The following is a 23,621-nucleotide window of genomic DNA, read 5'->3' on the forward strand; positions in this document are numbered from 1 at the left end:
GCATCCTTTTTTGAACAAAGGTGTAACATTCACAGTTCTCCAGTCCTCTGATACCTCCCATGTCTATGGAAGATTATCACCAGTGCTCCTGCAATTTCCACTGTCAATTCTCTCAGTATCCTTGGATGCATCTCATCCAGTCCTGTTACCTTCTATTTTAAGCAAAGATAGCCTTTCCAACACCTTCTTCCTCTCAATTGTAAGTTCTTCTAGTGTACCAGTTACCTCCTCTCACCTTGGCCTGGGTAGCAAGTTCTTGCTTTGTAAAGGCAGATGCAAAATACTCATTCAATAGCTCTGATATTTCTCCAGCTTTTACATGCAGGTCCCCATTTTTGTCCCTAATCGGCCCCACTGTCTTTTGCCACCCTTTTCATTATTTACATGCTTATAGAAGACTTTGCGATTCCCTTTTATGTTCGCTGCCAGCATCTTTTCATGCTCTCTCCCTGCTTCCCTTATTAGTTTCTTCATTTCCCCTCTGGTCATTCTATATTCAACCTGATTCTCCATTGTATTTTCTATCTGACATCTGTGATCCGCATAACTTCTTCCTTTTCATCTTTACCTCTATCTCTCGTCATCCAGGGTGATCCGGATTTATTTGTCCTACCTTTCCCCTTAAAGAAAGTCAATCTTGACATTGCCTGCAATACTTTTTCTTTGAAGATGGCCTATTGTTCAGCTATTTTCTTTTTTGCCAACATTTGATTCCAACTCACTCGACTCAGATGCATTCTCATCCCATCGAAGTTGGCTCTCCCCCAATTAATTATCCCTGCTCTGGATTGTTCCCTGTCCTTTTTCATGAATAACCTAAACCTTATGATACAATGGTCACTGTCCTCTAGAGGCTGCCCCATTGATAATTGATCCACTTGGGCCAACTCATTCCCTAGAACCATGTCCAAAAGTGTATGTCCTCTCATTGACCTGGAAACATACTGCTGTAGAAAATTATCTTGAACACATTCCAGGAACTCTCAACCCTCTTGTACTATTCATATCCCAGTCTATATTTGGATTTTTGAAGTCCCCCATTATGATTGCTCTAACTCTTGCACCTCTCCATACTTTCTTTGCAAATTTGTTTCTCCACATCCCTTCCACTAGTTGGCGGTCTATATACTACACCAATCAATGTTATTACACCTTTTCCATTCCTTAACTCTAGCCAGAGAGATTCTATCCTTGATAGTCTGTACCATCTACAACAGGGTTGTTCAATGTGTGGCCTGCCAGCCGAATGCAGCCCACGAGCCCCCTCTATGCAGCCCCTGGAGCTAGTTTTCAAAATGACGGTCAAACAGGTAAGTTCGAATGGAAGATTCTGCATGGAGCTGCTCCTCCAATCACAGGCTGTTTCTCTCCTGCGTTCGCTGCTGATAGATTCACTAGTGAGTGAGGCTCAGGCAAGTTTGAATGGGGCCCAGGTGGACTGACGTACAACACGAGGCAGCAGGAACAGTGTCCAGTGGTATCTGAGAAAATGAGTATGGTGGGGCAGGGCGGGTGTGTGCATGTGTGTGTCCATAAGTCTGTCTCACACAGGGTTCTCATTCACCCTCATCCATACACACCATCATGCACACTCTCAGTGGGGGAGGGTAAGTGAGTGAGCACCTTGAGACTAGGAGTGAGCCAGACTCACCCTATTATTATGCACTGATTTTTTGATCCGCAAGTTTTTCTTTTCATACCTCAGTTTTATTTTGAAATTCATGTTTTTTGTTATGCTAAAGCTTATCCTTCTGAAATTTGCACATCTGTCTCTTGAGTGAGAAAAACTTTGAAATGTGGACCCCTATGTGAAAAGGTTGGGCAAGTCTGATCTACAAGCTGCACTGCAGCAATTCACCAAGGCTCCTTGGACAGCATCTCCAAAACCCACAACCTCTACCACCTAGAAGGACAAAGGAGTAGATGCATGGAAAAACTGCCACCTGCAAATTCCCCTCCAAGTCACTCACCATCCTGACTTGGAACTATATTGCAGTTCCTGCACTGTTGCTGGGTCAATATCCTGGAACTCCTGTCCTAACGGCACTGTGGGTGTTCCTACACCACATGGACTGCAGCAGTTCAAGGCGGCAGCTTACCTCCATCTTCTCAAGGTGAAATAGGGATGGGCAATAAATGTTGGCCTGGCCAGCAACTACCAAACCCCATGAAAAATATTTTAAAATATTCACATTTGACAATGCCAGATAACCTTTAGAGCAGTCACAAGTAATGACCTCCACCAATGAGAAAAGGCTCAGCGACCTCTTCCTAACCTTGACTGACACCAGCATTACGAAGTGCTCCTCCATCAACACTATTAGATACAAGCACAAGTGAAGCCGGGTATTCTATATTAAACAGCTTATCTCATGACTCCTCAGAACCTTGCCACCATTTATAACGATCAAGTAAAGACTCTGCCTGTGTGGATACAATGTAACAATACTCAAGAACACCATTCAGAAATGAGCATTTGGTTTGATTGTGTCCTTCCACTGGACTCAATATCCATTCTTTCAACCTGTGTATTTTGGCTGCAGTAAATATATACGCGCACTATCTACTGCAACGCACAAAATTTATTCCCGTAACAACTCCCAGCCTAATGACCTCGACCACCGAGAAATAAATAACAGCAAGACCATTGGAACAGCATTAGCTCCAATTCCTCCTTCAAGTCACACATCAACATGACTTGGACATGACTACTTCATCTCTTCATTGTTGCTGGGTGAAAATGATGAATTCCCTACAGCTGTTCAGGAGAAGATCCTCCCTCCGACCTCAGGGCAACTGGAGATGGGCAATAAAAAAAACCTTGAGAACCCCACTGTTAAATTGGCTTGCCATAAGGACCTGGAGGTCACTCACAGTATTGCCCACATCTTCAAAACAAATAACAATTTTAAAAAGTCTGAAAGAAATGAGAACTTGCATTTATATAGCACCTTCCTTGACCTCAGGGAATCTCAAAATGCTTTACAGCCAATGAAGCACTTTTTTTGTAGTCACTGTTGTAACGTAGTAAATGCGACAATCAATTTGCACACAAAGTTCCCATAATGGGAGGCAAACAACAATGTGATAATGTCTAGATAATTAGTTGTAATGATGTTACTTTGAAGATACAAATGCATTCTTCTGAGGAGTATCAACCAGGACAGATGAAAGCAATTTTTGCAACCGGTAGAGAATGAGTGGGCGATAGGATGATATGCTCATGCTTCCTGACATGAAACCCATCATTCGAGGCCCAGGACCCATTTATATGCTGTCAGTAATATTTGTCAAATGAGTGCTCTGATTCTGGGAAGACTAGTAGTTCGCTGGCTCCCACGCTGAGCCAACCAGCAAACAGAGATTGGTTGGGGAGGGTCTCAGATGGACCAGCACCATCCTGGAATCTTTATGTGGGCCCAGGGCATACTAATTAAAGACATTAATTTGACAATTCCTGGGTCGCTTTGTGAACAGCCTCCAAGGACCTCATGGCAAACCAGTATTGCAGTGGGGGCCTTAATCGAACCTTAGACTCCTTATTTGCAAATGTAAAATGGCAAAATTCCTGTTTCAAGTAAGGACAGGACCGTGGCTGTTACCAGTATGCCTGGGTGTGTGGTGTGTCCATCCAGCTCTGATTCTCTGACTTGTGCACTCGGAGTACAGTTTTGCACATTTAACCTCACCTGTGCCAATTTTTGTGCAACATTTCAGGGAACAGGCCTGGAACACGATGTGCATGTTCTAGTGACTCAATGCTGGCAATAGTCTGGATCATTTCTCTCTCTCTCATTAATGGCAGGTTGTCTGTGGTCCACACATTTTTTTTTATTCGTTCATAAGATGTGAGCATTGCTGGCTAGGCCAGCATTTATTGCCCATCCCTAATTACTCTTCAGAAGGTGTTGGTGAGCTTCCCTCTTGAACCACTAGTCCATGAGGTGTAGATACACCCACCATGCTGTCAGGGATGAGTTCCAGATTTTGACCCAGTGACAGTGAAGGAATGATGATATATTTCCAAGTCAGGATGCTGAGAGACTTGGAAGGGAACTCCCAAGTGGTGGTGTTCCCATCTGTCTGTTGCCTTTGTCCTAGATGGTAATGGTAATGGGTTTGGAAGATGCTGTTGAAGGAGGCTTGGTGAGTTCCTGCAGTGCATCTTGTAGATGGTACACACTGCTGCCACTGTGTGTCGGTGGTGGAGGGAGTGAATGTTTATGGATCGGTTGCCAATCAAGTGGGGCTCCTTTGTTCTGGATGGTGTGCAGCTTCTTGATTGTTGTGGGAGCTGCACTCATCCAGGCAAGTGGGGAATATTCCATTACACTCTTGATTTGCACCATGTAGATGATGGACAGGCTTTGGGGAGTCAGGAGGTGAGTTACTGGCTAGTCCAGTTCTGTTTCTGGTCAACAGTAACCCCCAGGATGTTGATAGTGGGGAATTCAGCGATGGTAATGCCATTGAATGTCAAGGGGCGATGGTTAGATTCTCTTGTTGGAGATGATCATTAGCATTGTTTTACTCTTTGACTTATCAAATGACATAACTTTCTTTGAAAATAGTCATATTCTTATAAGCCCATGCCAATTTTCAAAGTACACTCAGCCATACATATTGACAAGTTATGGGTGCACTGCCTGTGATTTTTCCAGTCATGGACAGAAAATCACAGACAGTGCACAAAATTTGTCTGTACATTCACAAGGTGCAGGAGGCAGGGGAACAAATGACGATATTACATCAAACAAAATACCACAAATGCTGGAAACCTGAAATAAGAACAGAAAATGGTGGAGGCACTTAGCAGGTCTGGCAACATCTGTGCGGGGAAAAACCAGAGTTGACGTTTTAAGTTGATTATCTATCATCAGAACTTAGCTGCCTTCCAGTACCTTGCTCTTCTTTGGATGACAGCCTAGGCGGTGAGTATATTCAGGTTATTTAACTATGAATACCATCACAGTCAAGCTGTATCCTGATCTCCGTCTGATATTCCGTGCATCTCCGTTGTCCAGCTGGAGTCACTGGGCCTGAGGACCCTGACTGAGATCAATTTCTTCTTCCCACTTGTGTTTTCACACATTATTTGAAATTAAATTTACTGAAGAATGAACCATGTGATTTGTTACATTGTGTGAATGCAACTGGATAGCAGCATTTCAAGGGAAGCTAGATAAGCATTGGACAAAGCAAGGAATCAAAATATATGTTATTAGGGTGAGGTTAAGTATGGAGGGAGGAGGCTCAAGGGGAGCATAATGACCAGCATGGACCAGTTGGGTCAAATGTCCTGTTTCTGTGCTATAAGTTATATGTTAAAAAAAAACTATATGCAGTTGCAAGAATTTTTTAAAATACCATCAGTAAGATTGCTCCTTCCACACAAATCCAATCAGCCTCATGCATGCTAATACTTATGGAGCTAAATAGGCAGATAAAATATAAAAGTAAATTTTGCAAGGTCTTGCACAGTCCAAGAGGCTTCACACACAACCAAAACATAGCGGACAATTGCAAATATCAGCAAACTGTATATCAGTAAAAGAACTCTTGTTAGATTCCATTTGGAGTAAGGATATTTTGATCTTGGAGGGGGTGCTGCACAGATTCACCAGTATAATACTGTTGCTAAAGGGTTAAATTATGAAAGCCTAGAGTAGGCTTGTATTCCCTTGAGTAAAAAAGATTAAGGTGTGGCCTAATTAAGTTGTTGGTAGGGTAAGTAGAGAAAAAACAATTTTCTCTGGTAGGGAAGTCTGGAATAAAGGAGCATAACGTTAAAATTAGAGATTGGTTATTCAAGGGTGATGTCTGAAAACTTTTCAAAGGGTTATGGGAATATGGAACATTCTCTGGGGCATTTTCCAAATTTGAAAACAGATCAATAGATTTTTGTTAGGCGGGGGCATTAAGGGTTATGGAGCCAAGGCTGTTAATGTAGTTAAGATGCAGAGCAGCCATGATCTAATTAAATTGTAGAATAGGTTCGAGGAGCTCAATGGTTAGTTCTGTTCCTATGTTGCCGACCAACTGATGCACAAGGCTTCACAAAATTTACCCATTCCTCTAAAAGGAATTTAGAACCATAGAAAAGTTACAGCACAGAAGGAGTCCATTCTGCCCATCTTGTCCATGTCAGCCCGAGGACACCTAAGTGCCCTTTCTAATCATACATTCCTGCACCCGACCCATTGCCCTGCAGCTTACAGCACTTTAGGTGCAGATCCAGGTACTTTTTAAAAGAGTTTAAAGTTTCTGCCTCTACTACCAACTTGGGCAGCGAATTCCAGACACCCACTACCCTCTGCGTAAAAAAGTTCTTCCTCATGTCCCCCCCTACACCTTCTGCCACTTATCTTGAATCTATGTCCCCTGGTTCTAATTTGTATTAAGAATTAGAGGAATTAAAGGAATGAAAAATCAAATGCACTTCCTGTAACTATTTGAATTTTAAGATCTGTGGAAACTCTTTTCCCACATAAAAGTTTTTTGTGTTCCTTTTTGCAATTCTATTTGTACCACATTGCAGGAATGAAGGGCTGGGTAGTTGATATCCTTTGTCTGCTTAGTGTATCTCGTTGTGGATTAAATGAGGAAGACATCCATCAGCTTCTTAAATTCCTGGGCTATAAAGGGACCAACGAGGTCAGTAGCTTTGACTGGGCTGTCTTTCGTACTGCGTCCATGGAATGGATACAAAAAAGGCCGGATGGATTGTTAAATTTCACCCACCAATCTATGCGGGATGCTGTAGAATACCTCCTTCTCGGTAAGATAGTCTTGTATTAAAATTGGAAAGGAACAGTTCAATTTTTAAGCCATGTTTTATTTGCATTATTTTCATGTGAACTATTGACATATTCACAAAAAATAGCACTTTTCATTGTCCTTGTACTTAAGCAGTAACCAATTACCATGAAATTAAATGTATATCTGTGGCAACAGTAGTACAAACTGCACTTAGAGAATGCTGTGAGAAATTTCTATTTCTGTTACAATAAAAAGGCTCACACTGATCCATGAGTAAGAACCCAACTAAACAAGGGCCAGGATTTTCCCCTCAGCGATTTGGGGGCGGGGCCCGCTCGCCGAGGGGAAAATGATGTGGGATGACATCGGGAGGAATCCCCAACGTCATCCTAGTCCCTTTAAATTTTTAGGAAGGCGGGTGGACAGTGAAATCACCTGCCGACCTATCAATGGCCAATTGAGGCCATCGACAGGCTAATTAAGATAATCAAAGACCTGCCCGTCCAACCTTAAGGCTGGCGGGCAGGCCAGGAGCCCCAGTGGGCTGCAGATTTATCATGAAACTTCATCCACTGGCAGGATGAAGTTTCATGTCCGTTTTTTAAACATTCAATAAATTTTATGTGTTTATTATTACGTTGTCACATGAGGGTAGTTGATATCCTTTGTCTGCTTAGTGTATCTCGTTGTGGATTAAATGAGGAAGACATCCATCAGCTTCTTAAATACCTGGGCTATAAAGGGACCAACCAATTAATAATATTAATATTTATCTATTTTTAGACTTTACTTACCTCTCACGAATCTCCCTGAGACAGGACTTTGCCTCAGGGAGCAGTGCTCTTTCAGGCGCATGCGCGAAAGAGCGCACTTTGACAGATGGGGAATCCCTCCACCCCCCCGCACAGGAAGCGCATAGCACTTCCTGTCGTGCAGGCCGCTGGGTGGGCCTTAATTGGCCCACCCACTCAAAATAGCAGCGGGCCCTGTTTCGGTGGTGGGGGTCGGCTGTCCGCCTCCTGCCAAACCGGTGGGGCCCGCACGCCATCCGAGGGCAAAATTCTGCCCAAGGTTTTTGGAATGCATTTGCATTGTGCCCGAGTACATACAGGATACAGCCTTGGATATGATGTATGTCATTTATATGCCTTAAGTTTGTATGAATGCCTTTTGGAAAAGACGGTCCTTGATTTCCTGATCAGATGGATGTAAGAGGTCCCAAGGTACTTCTTAAAGAAGAACAGGAAAATACAAATTAGGAGCAGCAGTAGGCCATTTGGCCCCTTAAGCCTGCTCTGCCATTCAGTAAGATCCAATTGTGGCCTCAACTCTACATTCCCATCTACTCCCGATAATCTTTGACTCCTTGTTAGTCAAGAATCTGTCTGTCTGTCTGTTGATCTATCTATGTCATAAACATATGCATTGACCCCGCCGCCTCCAGTCTCTGGGGAGGAGTGCTCCAAAGGCCTATACCACAAAAAACAAATTCTCCTCATCTCCATCTTAAATATGAGACCTCTTACTTTTAAAGTGTTTCCCACTAGATGGGAAATATCCTTTCAGCATCCACCCTGTCAAGTCCTGTCAGGATCTCATGTTTCAATAAGATTACCTCTTACTTTTCTAAACTCCAACAGATACTGGCCCAGCCTGTCCAACTTTTCCTCATAAAATAACCCAAGGTATCAGTTGAGTGAACCTTCTGTGAACTGCTTCTAAAAGTATTTATATCCTTTCATAAATAAGGAGCCCAAAACTCTACAGTGCTCTAGATGTTATCTCACCAACACCCCGTTCATGCAAAACATCCCTATTTTAATATTCCATTCCCCTTGCATTAAGTGACAACATTCCATTTGCCTTCCTAATCACTCGTTGTATTTGCATACTAACTTTTTCCGATCCATGTACCAGGACGCCCAGGTCACTCTACACTTAAGAGTTCTGCAATTTCTCTCCATTTAAATAAAAGCTGCATTTCTATGCACCTGGCCAAATTGGACAAGTTCCCATTTTCCCTCATTATATTCCAGGCAGAATCGTGTGGTCCCATGGGCGGGGGGGGGGGGGGCATCATGGCAGGCATGAGCGGACAATGTGTCGAGAAGGCCAAAAATCAGTTTTACGATGTCGTGAAACCAATTTGCGATTGTCCGCTCTACCCATCAATGGTGGGCTGCATTTCTGCTGTCGCACGTCAGGAGCCTAATTTCAATACTTTGCTATTTCATTATAAGCCCTGCTCACCAGAATCATCCTGCCACGCTGGATCATCTGGGCACATGCCGACGTGTTTCACAATGGTACATAAGCGGCAGGTACCTGACGAGCTGCACTTTGCTTGGGACTTCAAAGTTTGTTTGCCGACCTTGCTCCGGACAGCACTTGCAGTCATTGGCACCAGGCTTTGCAGGCAGCACATCACCTGGCGTGAGGAAGTGGCAAGGTAACTGTGGCAGGCAAATCGCAGGCCGCCTACCAGCGAGGTGGCATGTTTCCTGTGGCTACATATTTAATGAGGCGGGAAGGGAACATTACAGTGCGAAAACCTGCCGTTGCAGCCTGTGGGTAAAATGTCTTTTTCACACTCGGTACCTCATAGTGCAAATCTGGGATGATTCTGCCTTCCATCTGCCAAATTTTTGCCCGCTCACTTAACCTATCTATATTCCTTTGCTGACTGCTTATGTTCTGTTCACAACTTACTTTTTACCTATTTTTGTGCGTCATCAGCAACCCTACATTCTGTCCCTTCATCCAAGTCATTAATATAGATTGTAAATAACTGATTCCTGTGGCACTCCACTCATTACATATTGCAAACTCAAAAATGACTCATTTATGCCTTCTGTTTCACGTTAGCTAACCAATCTTCTACCACACTATAATGTTACCCACCTACACGATGAGTGTTCATTTTGCTTCATAGCCTCTGAGGTGGCACCTTGTCAAATGCCTTCTGGAAATGTAAGTGCAGTGCATCCACAGGTTCACCTTTATCTACATTGCTTGTTATTTCCTCAAATGCCTCCAATAAGTTAGTCAAATATGATCTCCCTTTCACAAAACCATGCTGAGTCTGTCTGATTACATTGAGATTTGCTAAGCGCTCCGCTACTTCTTCCTTAATAATAGGTTCTAGCATTTTTGCTATGACAGATGTAAAGCTAGCTGGCCTGTAATTTCCTGCTTTCTGTCTCCCTGCTTTCTTGACTAGAGGAGTCACATTTGCTGTTTTCCAATCTGAAGTTCTGACCTTCTTCAAAATAGTGCCATGGGAACTTTTATGCCCACCTGAGACGGGAGAAGGGGCCTCAGTTTAATGTCTCATCTAAAAGATGGCACCTCCAACAATGCAGCACTCCCTCTCAGTACTGAACTGGTCATGTCAGCCTGGATTTTGAGCCAAAGTGTCACAAATGCCACAACCTTCTGACTTAGGAGGTGAGAGCACCATCACTGAGTCACCGGTAACACAAAATGATCCCCCACAATAGTCATATCCCACAAATGTTGTCCAGTATCACAAATTGGGAGAAGAGGAATAAAGTACATGGTTTACACAGTACCAACATTGCAATACTTTAATGCCTAGATGCAAAGTTATTATAACCTTGCTCTGTAGTCATTGTGATATTACTCTTAATCAAGATGATTTTACTGCTTTTGGAGTTGAAAATGATAGTACACCAAGAGCTGCTTATGTTTAGGAGAAGTTAGTGGCACAATTGTAATGTCACTGGACGTTACAAGAGGCTCAGGCTAATGCTTTGGGAACATAGGTTCAAATCCCGCCTTGGTATATCTGGTGAAATAAAAATTTAAAATTAAATTAAAAGCTAGTCTCAGTGATGAGGACCATGAAACTATCATTGATTGTTCTTAAAAACCCATCTGATTCACTAACCTGCCACCCTTACCTGGTCTGGCCTACATTGTAACCCCTGACCCACAGCAATGTAGTGGTCTCTTAGCTGCCCTCTGAAATGGCCTAGCCAGTCACTCAGTTCAAGGGCAATTAGGAATAAGTAACAAACGTTGGTCTTGCCAGCATCCGATGAAAAAATAAATAATGTTCAGAGTTTAACAAAATCTGTTTAATGACAGTGAGGGAAAAGTGTGCTTGTAACTTTTTTATGCTTAGTTCTGTCTGTTGTTCTAAATTGCAGGTGTTATTGCTCCAGTTAATGAATCCACTTTCAACTCCTTTCAAAATCACTTTAATTGTAAAAAGACCTATATTCACCGGCTATTTGCAGGGTACTTTGCACAGCAGAATTACACCCTGAAGCTTTACCAAGAGCTACCTTGGCATCTGAAAATGAGTGGCAACCTCAGTGCTTTGTGTACCGTTGTATCTGAACCCCTGTAAGTCAAAAACTTCACCTATTTGTTCTACTGTTCAATTATGGCACTTGCAACTTATAGTCCAAATATTTTATACTCTCATCATTAAGTAGCTTTACACTGTGCAACAAAATTTGATTAAATGCTTTCACTGTACATTTCATAATACAGATTCATTTTACAATGTCATTTTTATCTTCCTCATATACCTCATCACTTTATTTTGGTGCAATGAGAAATTGAGTGGTTCCAGGTTTTGAACAAAAAAACTCATTTATATAGCACCTTTAATATAATAAAACTCCCCAGCTCCTTACAGGAGCATTATACAAAGTATGACACTGACCCACATAAGGAGATAAGGTCAGATGACCAAAAGTTTGGTCAAAGAGCTAGGCTTCAAGGTGTGTCTTAAAAGGAGGAAAGCGAGGTAGAGAGGTGCAGGGAAGATATTCAGGAGCTTGGGGGCTAGGCAACCAAAGGCACAGCCATCAATTGAGGAGGAATTATAATTGGGAATGCAGAATAGGTCAGAATTGGAGGAGCACAGATATTTAAAAAGGTTGTGGTGCTGGAGGAGATTACAGTGATAGGGAGGGGCCAAGCCATGAAGTGATTTGAAAACAAGGATGGGAATTTTAAAATCAAGTTGTTGCTTGAACAGGAGCCAATGTAGGCCATTGAGTATAGGGCGATAGGGGAATGGTATTTGGTGCAAATTAAAGTTATGGGCAGCAAAGCTTTGGATGACGGTTGACCTCAAGTTTATGGAAGTATTAGAATGTGGGAGACCAGCCAGGAGTGCGTTGGAGTAGTCAATTCTGTAGGTAATGAAAGTATGAGGGTTTCAGCAATAGAGCAGAGACAGGGGCAAACTCAAGTCCTCAGGCAGAATGGAGCCTCACAAAGTTACTCTTGTATTCGAGAGATGCTTATTAATATTTGGTGGTGTGTTTCCTGTAATTAAACCAAGCTTTATTGAAGCTAACCTCAAAGGTCAAGCTAATTGATAATTAATTAATCAAGTTAGTCCTTTAATGAGATACACGAGAAAATTTCTTTCTTTGCAATCAATTACTAACTACCAATGGTTCTGCTAAGCTGCATTGGTGCACGGCCACATGGCAGTCTGTAACGTACCGTGAAGGACTTATTATAATTGTTACTCACAATGAGAGGCAGTGGTGGAAGAATTAATCCAGGCTGGCCTCTTGGTTAAAGCTGGTTTATTTCCAAGACAATTCCTCAGGGCTACTAACTTCCTAGTAGCTTCCGCAAAGTGTTCCAGCTGTACCTTTTATTCTATTGAGTTGGGATAATTAATGCACATCACCTGTTTAACTAGCAATTTGTTTTAACAAGATGATTGCCATATTAACAGATTCCCTTCTTTTATTAAAAAACTAAAAAAAAACTTCAACATTTGTTTTTAAACAAAAAAATGGGTTGACATGTGACATTATCTTACTGATGTCTTCTCTAACATCTCCTTCATGCTGTCTAGGTCTATTCATAGTCTTTTTTCCGTGACACTGTGGAATGAACGTTGTCCCAAGAGATCAGTTATCAACAGAACATTCTATGGGCAAACTTTTCCCACATTGCCCTTATATATTTCTGTCAATATATTGGATAAGTAAACCCCCATATTTAATTCTTCTACTAAGGTTAACATTTCAGCAGCTAAGGTGCTTTTCACCGCCCTCTATTTTCTTGGCATCCCGAGCCAGTGGGCAACATTTATCATTCTTTCCCACCAAGAATATGATAAACACTGCTGTGCTAGAGAACCCATCTGGAAGATTGGCATGTGAAGCATCGCTAAAAATGACCAACCTCATATCCCTGGATCACCCAAGGCTGGAAAGTTGAGCCCATACCTCTCAGAATTTAATTTTTTTAAGTGTTTTATTTGCTTTCAGAACTTGCTCAACTGTAGCATGTTTCATCATGCTACTCAGCTCCAACACATCTTAACTAGCGTCAGGCCTAGTCTAAGCTCACAACCAGTTCAACTGCCCAATCAAATTTCTCAACTGTTCCATTTCTTCCTTGGTAGCAGGATCCTCTTTTTGTGAGGATCTACCACTGTTATTGGTTTATAATTAGCATTTTCTAGATAAGATTGTTGATTCAATGTCACTCCTAACTTTTTCCAGGTAATTCTGTTTTTGTTTCACTCCTAACTTGCTCTGTTTAATGTCTAAACTTATGTATTTAAAGGCCCCAGAAGCCTGACTTCCGACCTGGAATTCTTTCTTTATCTTCGATTACCTATTGTTCAAATTCTACAGAACCTCCCCACAGGAAATCATCAACATGCATGATAAAGATCCCAGCTAGTTTCTCCTTATGGTACCAGTAGAACATCACGGGTCTGCCTTTAACTGCAACCTATTTTCAACACAAAAATGCAATACTCTTGATGCATCATTCAACCCATAAACAGACTTATTCAATTTTCATAACTTTCCTTTTACATCCCTGGCTTCTTTGGGTAGTTTCAAAAAAACTTTCCTTTGAAACTTCTCCCCTTGTAAAAATGCAGCCTTTATATCAATCGATTTGCACTCCCAGGAATAGGATGCCAAAATAGCTAAAAAAAAATCTTCAAACTCACTTTCCCCAGAGTAGGCAATTCCACTCTGACATCCTGATCTCCTAGCCACTCTTCAAAGCCTCGGGCTACTAATCTTGCTTTGGCCTTATATGTGCCATCTGGGAGCACCTTTTCTGTACAGATCCATCTGAGATAAAGTTGGCTGTCCTCTGCCAGGTATTTAAGAATATAGCCCAAATTCCTTCCAACTTTCTAACTGTTTGGCTTCCTTTATCAGCTTACTTTCCAATTTATTAGTAGCTACTAGAATCTCTGTTATAAGGACTTCTATTTGAGATAGCTAGCTTGCTCTCTAGTCCTCCTTGTTAAACTACAGCCTCTACTCACATTGCTCTCCCTTTCTGGACTGCTACCATATGATCGTCCTCCCATGCAAACAGAACTCCGTTCGCAAGTCCGTGGCCTTTTTCTAAGGTCATGACCTGTTCCATTGTCAGAACTAATACTGTGCTTTCTTGGTTTACACATCTTTACCTCGGTTTGCCAACTGATCAGCCTTGTCTCCTGTTCTTCATCCAGCACATTTAGCCAATGTTTGTATTTACCAGTGACCTTTCTTGCTCTCCCTATGATGGTAGCATCCCTCCACACATTGGTCCCTTCTGGCATGTATGTTACCTTTGTTCCTACTTTGATTAATTGCCCTTTGGACGAATAATGTTGTCCTGTACCTCAGTATTACTTTGTTCATAGTCAGTCAACCCTGTATCTGCCGTCATCTGTTCCTCATAATTACCCAGTGTGTTCTGTGTGTGTGTGTGTGTGTGTGTGTGTGTGTGTGTAGCCTTCTCACGTTCTACGTCCTATTCAGAACCTGTAAAGGTATAGTCAGTGCCAATTAACAGTGAAAAATTTACCCTAACAGTTTGATTACCATGTTGCACAATTACTACTTCCCCATCACTCCCTATAACCTTGCCAAGTCCTTTCCACTCTTTCTGGTCTTCCCTTATATAACCTACCATGTCTCCTTGTCTAAACTGTATTTCTGATAGTCTTATGTGGTGCCGTAGGGCCCGCTGAGTTTTCTCGAAACCTCAGCTTCAATGAAAGCTTTTCTGCCCGCATGCAAAGCATTCAGATGAGCAGATAAAGTGGAGCTAATGCTAATCCCTTCTAGAGCAGGAGCAGCATCTGACAACATCGAAGGTAACTTCATATTTCTTCCATACACCAACTGATACAGACTGTACCTCCCAACCATTTGCAGAGAGCTCTTTTGCATGTATCGCCCATACTAGCGCTGCTTGCAGTTTACAAACTGGTTGATCAGCTAATATTCTACGTAACATATCATCTATTACTGGATGGTTTCTTTCACAAAGACCATTACTAAACAGGCTCTCAGCTGCATTGTGCATAACTATGATGTTTAAATTTTCACACATATCTCAAAATTCCTCATTGGCGAACTCCCCACTATTATCTGTGAGGAACTTCGTTGGTGTTCCTAATCCTGTTCCTACCCATTTCTCCATGACCTTGTCAACAATAGTCCTTTTGTCTTTACTATGTATCACAGTGGATAGACTAAATCTGGTTGCCATATCTATGAAGTGTAGTAAAAAAATACCCCTACCTTGTTCCAAACTTTCAGGTCCATTGCCACTGCATCATTAAACTCCCTGGCTAGTGGCAAGCTCACAACAGGATGTGGTGGTGTCTTATGATATTTAAGATAAATTTCACAGAGTAGTGATTTGTTCGATAAGGTCAACATATCCTTTATCGTCCACTCCCGCATCTCAAAGCAGAGTCTTCAGTTTCTGTGGCGCCGGATGTGCAAACTGTCTATGTAATTCCCAACTGATCTTTTTGTCCACCAAATTCTCATTCTCAGCAGTTAACATAATTTCATGAACTTTTTGATGAGAAATCTCTGGCTTCCTTAGTGGCAAGCAATAAAGGCCTGACCGAGTAAAATGTAGATCCACATTTTTCCCAAACATGACTGCTCTATCATTCTTCATATCTAGCATCATCTGAACCTTTTTCATCACAGAGCGACTCAGTAGCGGTATCTCGCTAGAAACCACATCAGTACTGATAAACAGATTGATCCCTGCTATCTTACAAGGAGGACCACCCATTTGGAGGATGTTAATTTATTGTCATCTCCAAACCTGAAGCACGTAGAGCTTTCATACCCCTTGATCTTCTGCTGGTCTGCCTCATCGAGAGGCTCCAGATAGCAGTTAAGCCAGTCCATGCTATACACTGTAGAAGTGCGACCACTGTCCAGAACTGCACAGTTGAAGGAATCTACCAACAAGATGCTCAGCACCGGATTCAAACTCTCAGCAATCAATACAATTCCATTGTGGCAGTCACTGTCGTCATTTTCAGTTTCAGATGAATCCGTCTCGTGGGTCACTTCAAAAACATGATTCCTTCGCTGAGGGCAGTTCATAGTGTAACGGTACTGGGAATCACACCGGAAACACCGATTAACCACTCCCTGTGCAATTTTTGGGTTTAAACGTCTACGGTCACCATCCCAGACACGCTTTTTGTCCCGACTAAAATTGGTTAGGGTTACGATCATTTTCAGACCTCTTGTCATTAACCCTATCCTTGAATTGGAATCTTCATCTAATATTTAGTCGACCGCAAAATTCAGTCACTATTGAATCTGCTATCCTTTGTTTTGCAACATAATTGTTCGCATTTGCTAAAAAGTAGCGGGGAACAGAAATATTTTTAGGGCAGCAGCCATTTGATCCAAGAGACTCTTTCCCCTGGAACTGAACCCCTGTTAGTACTAAAAGACTATCAACATGGGAAGCGTGAGCACAGTCCAGTAACTTAAATGCCAATAACCATTCTGGAATTTCACGTTCAAATCACTAATCTCCGGTACAATTTATCAAAATCCGTGATATATTCTTCCATGGACTGATTATCTGATTTGCTAAACCTATCAAAGATTGTCCAAGCTTCATACACTTCCAATAATTCATCCTTTTTGTAAAGCTTATCCAAAAATTGTATCAAATGGTTTAATCCCTCTTCATGATCCAAATCAAACACTTTCCACTCTGAAAATACTTTACTCCTTATCTTACTTTTGGCTGGTAATGATATTGCCAAAGTCATACCTTGCTTCTTCCGGGGTATAGCAGTAACCCAGGTCCACATTTCAACTTCAGCCTTCCTTTGCTAATAAGGTTCAGAGTCAGAAAAAAATTGGTGGATAGTCAAAGCTTGTGATTTTGCACCATCCTTCCACCATTCCATAACTTAAATTGTCAGCAACAGTACACTTCTTTTCGCTCAGAGGATTGAGACAGAAAACTTCATATACAGCAATCAATCAGCAGAGCTTCAAGTTCATTCTCTGCTACCATGTTACTCACGATAAGAGGCAGCAATAGAAGAATTAATCCAAACTGGTCTCTTGGTTAAAGCTGGTTTATTTCCAAGACAACTCCTCAGTGCTAGTAACTCTTTTGAGTACAAACCCGTTTCCATTTGTTTCAGATGAAGTTACATTGTTTCATAGTTTGCCATTGTGAGATTTGAACTCTTGATAATCTTTTAAATGAAAACCAAATCAACAAAATTGGGATTTGAACTCTTGATAATCTTTTAAATGAAAACCAAATCAACAAAATTGGGGTTTGAACTCTTGATTCATAGTTTGCCATTGTGAGATTTGAACCCTTGATACTCTTTTGAGTAAACCTGTTTCCATCTGTTTCAGATGAAGTTACATTGTTTCATAGTTTGCCATTGTGAGATTTGAACTCTTGATCTGGGGGTTACAAACCCAGTACCATAACCACTTGGCTATTTAGGCCAAGCCTTCACAAGTAACTCTTTCGAGTACAAACCCGTTTCCATCTGTTTCAGATGAAGTTACATTGTTTCATAGTTTTGCCATTGTGAGATTTGAACTCTTGATACTCTTTTGAGTAAACCTGTTTCCATCTGTTTCAGATGAAGTTACATTGTTTCATAGTTTGCCATTGTGAGATTTGAACTCTTGTTCTTGGGGTTACAAACCCAGTACCATAACCACTTGGCTATTTAGGCCAAGCATTCCTCCGTGCTAGTAGCTTCCACACAAAGTGTTCCAGCTGTACCTTTTTTATTCTATTCAGCTGGAATAATTAATGCCCATCACCTGTTTAACTAGCAATTGGTTTTAACAAGATGATTGCCATATTAACAATAAGTACCATGCAAAGGTATTTAAAGAGCAGCGCACTAAAAAAATTCGCTGAGCACAACAACTAAAACTACAAAAATAGACATTTGAAATACGGTAAAGTCCTGCGACGTTCCCACGAAACCTTATAAATGGCAAAATCGTAAATGATGAACATACTTTACAATGGGAGTCAATTAGATAAGTACCAGCCATCCAAAAATTTTCATGTATGAAAGATCAAAGGCAATAAAAACTATCTTTTAATTAATTTAAAGAGAAATTTACTGGAGAAATTGTTTACTAAAACAAGAAAAATGTAAAATTTGTCACACTTACAGTACTTGAGAGCGGAGGTGGACTGCAATCATGGCCACGAGGAGATGTTGCTGCCGGGGTGACGGGGAGTCGTTGTTGCCCGGGTGACGGGGAGTCGTTGTTGCCAGGGTGACGGGGAGTCGTTGTTGCCCGGGTGACAGGGAGTCGTTGCTGCCGGGGTGACGGGGAGTCGTTGCTGCCGGGGTGACGGGGAGTCGTTGTTGCCGGGGTGACGGGGAGTTATTGCTGTCGGGGTGATGGGGAGTCGTTGCTGGAGGGGTGACGGGGTTGGGTATGGGGGAAGAGGCTGGCTGCAGGATATATGTCATGAACAACTTCCTTTTTAAAAAACTTTGTTGAGGCGTTTTTCTTTTTTTCGGCATTTTCTAAAGATAGCTTCTATTTTTTCTGTTTAAAAGCATGGATAAGTAAATTTGGGTCAGCAATGGGAAAACTGGTATACAAAGACTTTTGCACGTAAAAGCAAATTTGCAAAAGAGGAAACTGCGGGACTTTATTGTACAGAGTTTTTAATCTGCAATTTGAACAACAACTCCCAGTGTCCCATTTTTATTGCATAAAGAGAAATTTCTCATGTGCGCAGAAGGACTAATACACAATGCATTGGGATATTTGGCCTAACACACCAGTTTAAAAAGTATGCTGGAAACTAAGCCACGTTGCCTGAAGAGTGTACATCAAAAGTGATGACTCACTATACTGCTAATAACAATTTAATAATACGTAAGGGCCAATTTCCACAATGTTCCATTCTGTGCTCCCACTAGACAGGGCTCTGTCTTGGGAGCTGCATTTATAAAATAATCCCTTAAATGCATATGTTAATGTATAAGGAGCACCCATGCTCAGTTTACTCCCATTAACATTAGCAAGACAGGATGACTTGCTTTGTTAATTCACCCACTATTGCAATCTGAAGTTTAGAGATTAAAAAAGGAAAACTGCAAACATTGGAAATTTGGTAAAAAGACATATTCTGGAAATAGTTGACGGGTTTATCAGCATTTATGAACAAAGGAACATATGAATTAGGAGAAGAAGTAGGTCACTCGGCCCCTCGAGCTTGCTTCGCCATTCAAAAAGATCATACCTGATCTCATTATAACCTCAACTCCACATTCTCGCCTACCCTCAATAATCCCCTTGCTTACCAAGAATCTATCTACCTCTGCCTTAAAAATTTTCAGACTCTGCTTCCACCGCCTTTTGAGGAAGAGAGATCCAAAGGCCCACTACCCTCTAGAGAAAGAATTTCTCCTCTTCTCTGTCTTAAATGGGCGGCCGCTTATTATTAACCAGTGATCCCTAGTTCTAGATTCTCCCACTAGAGGAAGCATCCTCTCCACATCTACCTTGTCAAGACCGCTTATGATCTTTTATGTTTCAATCAAGTCTTCTCTTACTCTTTTAAACTCCAGTGGGTACAAGCCTAGCCTGTATAAGACAACCTGCCCATTCCTGGTATTAGTCTAGTAAACCTTCTCTGAACTTCTAACGTATTTACGTACTTTCTTCCTTAAATAAGGAGACCAGTACTATACACAGACCTCCAGATGTGGTCTCACCAGTGCTCTGTACAACTGAAGCATAACCTCCCTACTTTTGTATACAATTCCCCTCACAATAAATGATAACATACTGTTAGCTTCTCTAATTACTTGCTTTACCTGGATACTAGCCTTTTGCGATTCAAGCACTAGGATACCCAGATCCTTCTGCATCTTTGAGCTCTGCAATCTCTCACCATTTGAATAATATGCTTGTTTTTTACTCATCCTGCAAAAATGAACAATTTCACATTTTCTCTCATTATACTCTATTTACCAGATCTTTTCCCACTCACTTAACATATCTATATCTATTTGTAGCCTCCTTATGTTCTCTTCACAACTTACTTTCCTATCTATCTTTGCATCATAGGCAATCTTAGCAACCATATCTTCGGTCTCTTCATCCATGTCATTTATATAAATTATAAAAATTTGAGGACCCAGCACTGACCCTTGTGGCACACCACTCATTACATCTTGCCAACCAGAAAATGATCCATTTATGCCTACTCTTTGTTTCCTATTAGCCAGCCAATCATCCATCCATGCCAATATGTTACCCCCTGCACCATGAGCTTTCATTTTCTGCAATAAACTTTGATGCGGCACCTTATCAAAAGCCATCTGAAAATCAAAGTATAGTACATCCACTGGTTCCCCTTTATCAGCAGCACATGTTACTTCTATGAAAAGTAGAAGGGGACAGCTTACCAATACAGATGTAACCCCTTCATCATAACAGTTGTGATGGAAGTCTGTACCTAAGGCAGTGCCCCATTATTTATCTTTTGAGATGCAAGCAGATGAGCTTTATATTTTCACCATTTCTTATTTTGCTTCACTCTGAACTCAACTGAGCCCCTCATATTTCATTAAATTGACCTTAACATTTCCCCAACGTTTCAACTTGTCTGAGTGAAATCACCAAGTTCTTTCGTCGTGCATGAAAAGACAATATTATGCTATGTTGTCCTGTCAGCGGAGACTGGAGTAAAATTGCTGGGCAGGATTTTGCCGTCAGAGAGCAGGGGGCGGGGCCCGCTCGCCGCCGTGTAAAATGATGCGGGATGACATCGGACGGAACTCCCGACATCATCCCGGTCCATTTAAATTTTCAGGAAGGCGGGGGCACAGCAAAATCAGCTGCGCCCCCGCCGACCTGTCAATGGCCAATTGAGGCCATTGACAGGAACATTTAAACAACCAAAGGACCTGCCCGCCCAACCTTAAGATTGGTGGGCAGGCCAGGAGTCCCGGCGGCAATTAGAAAAAACACGAAACCTCATCCACTGGCAGGATGAGGTTTCATGCAGCGTTCTAAAAAGTTTAGTAAAGTTTTACTGTAATTTATGATTATGTCCCATCTCGTGACATTTCTATTTTTAATCTTTTTAAAAATGTAAGCGATCTCCCTGAGGCAGCACTTAGCCTCAGGGAGATGTGCGCTCTTTCACGCGCATGCGCGAAAGAGCGCACTCTCGCTTTTAGGGAATCCCCCCCACCCGCACAGGAACCCCCCCCCCCCCTGCTGGAGATTGGGTCGGGCCCACTTTCCCGACAGATAGAAAATTTTGCCCGCTTTTTCTCATTTTATTTGCATAGTAGTGATCTTTAAACAGAAAACTTCATGTTTACTTAAATTGCATGTTTGGACAGATCCTTAGACAATGCACAGACAATGTCCTGCGACCATATGAAAATACAGACATGAAAAGATTGGCTGATCCTTCAGGTTTGTCCGAAACAGTCAAAGATACAATACCCCAACCCTATCATTTTTACTGTTGAACCATTGTGGATACTGGAATCCAATGAACACAGTTTAATCCTCACCTCCTTGAACTTCTCCTGCATCCTCCCCCCTCCATCTCATCTCCTCACTGATAGAATTCCCCAGAATCCTGGTCCTCTTGCTTGCCTCAGTGCCATAGGCTGGCACAACTTCCCACCCAATCCCCATCCGGAATGTTAATGATGCTCAAGAGTAAAAACTGGTGTGTCCTCATTCTTGCCACAATGGGCAGGAATCTAATTGAAACCAGCAGCTTTTCATCTCAAACCTGCTGGCAGTCAAAATGACCCCTTCTCATCCATCCCTCCTCAACTCCCAACACCCCAGGTGTATATTTAAAGTGTATTTTCTTTTGAGAGGTTAATACAAATGCCATCAGAATGACCTAATTTTCACAGGTAAGACTTAAGACATACTTCAAAAATAAAAGGTGTTACTTGTTTCCTTTCTCTTTAGAATCATGGATCTAATTTACCAGAATTCAAAGCATTCTTATCAGTCGAAGCTGGACCTTGTACATTACTGGGATTTATTATCAGAGTCAGGGTTCGATCCTGCAGTTACCTATCGCAACATGGTGGATGAGTTGCCGGTCACATCTAAAGTATCAGAAAGTAGGCAATAACATTTACAGTTACCATGAAAAAATGCCGTTTCTGATTACTTAATGGAAAAATTTTAACTGTAAACTTTATTTAATTTACATTTATATTGGTGAATGGTAGATATGTATCAATTAGCAGCAGGTGGCTCTGTTATATAACCTTCCATATAGCTTCCTTAAGTAGTGGTTTATTGGTTTTAATTAATATTTTGTATACTCACCATTCATTCAAATATCTTCTAGCATATTGCTTGCACCTTTAAACCAGATACAAGAAAATCTTGTTTGTTTCTCATCTTAAGCCTCCCATCTCTCTTATTTCCATCACAACTTTTTTTGCCTTTCTCCCTCATGGGAACTCCACTGAACTTTCCTCATTTACTCTTGTTATTATCTCTTATTTCATCTCATTCCTCCTAAAGGTTATATAATGCCTTTCAAAACCCCAGGATGTCCCAAAGCGCTTTACAGCCAATTAAGTATTATTGAAGTGGTAGTCAAAGGTTCCACAAGCAGCAGTGAGATACGTGACCAGATAATTTGTTTTAATGAAGTGTTTGAAGGACAATATCGGCCAGGATACTGGGAGAACTCTTCTGCTGTTCCCCAGGTAATGCTGTAGGATTTTTTTAATGCTCACTTGATAGGGTAGATGAAGCCTTTACTTGGTGTCTCATTCAAAAGGCAGCATCTCCAACAGTGCAGCCCTCCCTCAGTACTGCACAAACTGTCTGCCTAGATTATGAGCTCAAATCTGTGTGTGGTGTTTGAACTCATGATCTTTTTACTCAGGCAGGAGTGCTACCAGTGAGCCAAGACTGATAACCTGCTTTTCTCAGTGCTACACAAAGCGCTTTATTCCTTCTAAGCTTCAAATACATCATCTTATCTGCTCTTGTTCTCACTTATGTTAAAATCAAGACTCACCACGGCCTGCAACTCTGCCAGGCTGTTAGTTTGGCCAGGTGCCGGGCAGAAAATGGAACCAAAAATGTTAATGAGGTCTTGCTGTTGTTCAACAGCATCTCCAGTCCCCGGCCTTGCCTAATTCCTAGCCCATTTCTCAGCCATCCCGGCATGCTCCCCATCTCTCTATAAATATTGGGGCCTTTGTCATTCAGAGTCTTTCTTCTCTGAAAACATAATCTAGCTTGGCTTCACCTAATGACCACTCCCTGATTTACCTCATCTCTTGTCATTTCTTCATCCATGGGAATATCTTGCAAGGTGGTTTCACTCATCATCTTGATTTCCTAATCATTTTAACAAAGCAATTAACTGCTCAAAATATTTGTTTTTGTAGTAGGTTCCTGTTTTTTTTAAAGTATTGCAAATAAATTCAAGACTATTTTTGGACCTTTCTACTAGGTACTTTGCAGACTTCTGGCCTTAATATTGACTTTAACAACTTTAGCTATAGCTCCCAATTTTTCTCTAGTAGGTGTTGCTGGCAATGT

General features: G+C 41.6%; 1 protein-coding gene across 1 annotated transcript in view; it reads left to right on the forward strand.

Moving 5' to 3' along the window:
• LOC121292922 (tetratricopeptide repeat protein 41) overlaps nt 1-23,621 on the forward strand; it is a 76,754-nt gene that overhangs the window by 29,385 nt on the left and 23,748 nt on the right. The window contains exons 7-9 of the mRNA XM_041215420.1: nt 6,539-6,778; nt 10,932-11,130; nt 22,017-22,174. Coding sequence (XP_041071354.1) covers nt 6,539-6,778; nt 10,932-11,130; nt 22,017-22,174 — 597 coding nt within the window. The remainder of the gene's footprint in view (nt 1-6,538; nt 6,779-10,931; nt 11,131-22,016; nt 22,175-23,621) is intronic.

The sequence above is a fragment of the Carcharodon carcharias genome, chromosome 21, assembly GCF_017639515.1.
Source record: "Carcharodon carcharias isolate sCarCar2 chromosome 21, sCarCar2.pri, whole genome shotgun sequence".
NCBI classification, from domain to species: domain Eukaryota; kingdom Metazoa; phylum Chordata; class Chondrichthyes; order Lamniformes; family Lamnidae; genus Carcharodon; species Carcharodon carcharias.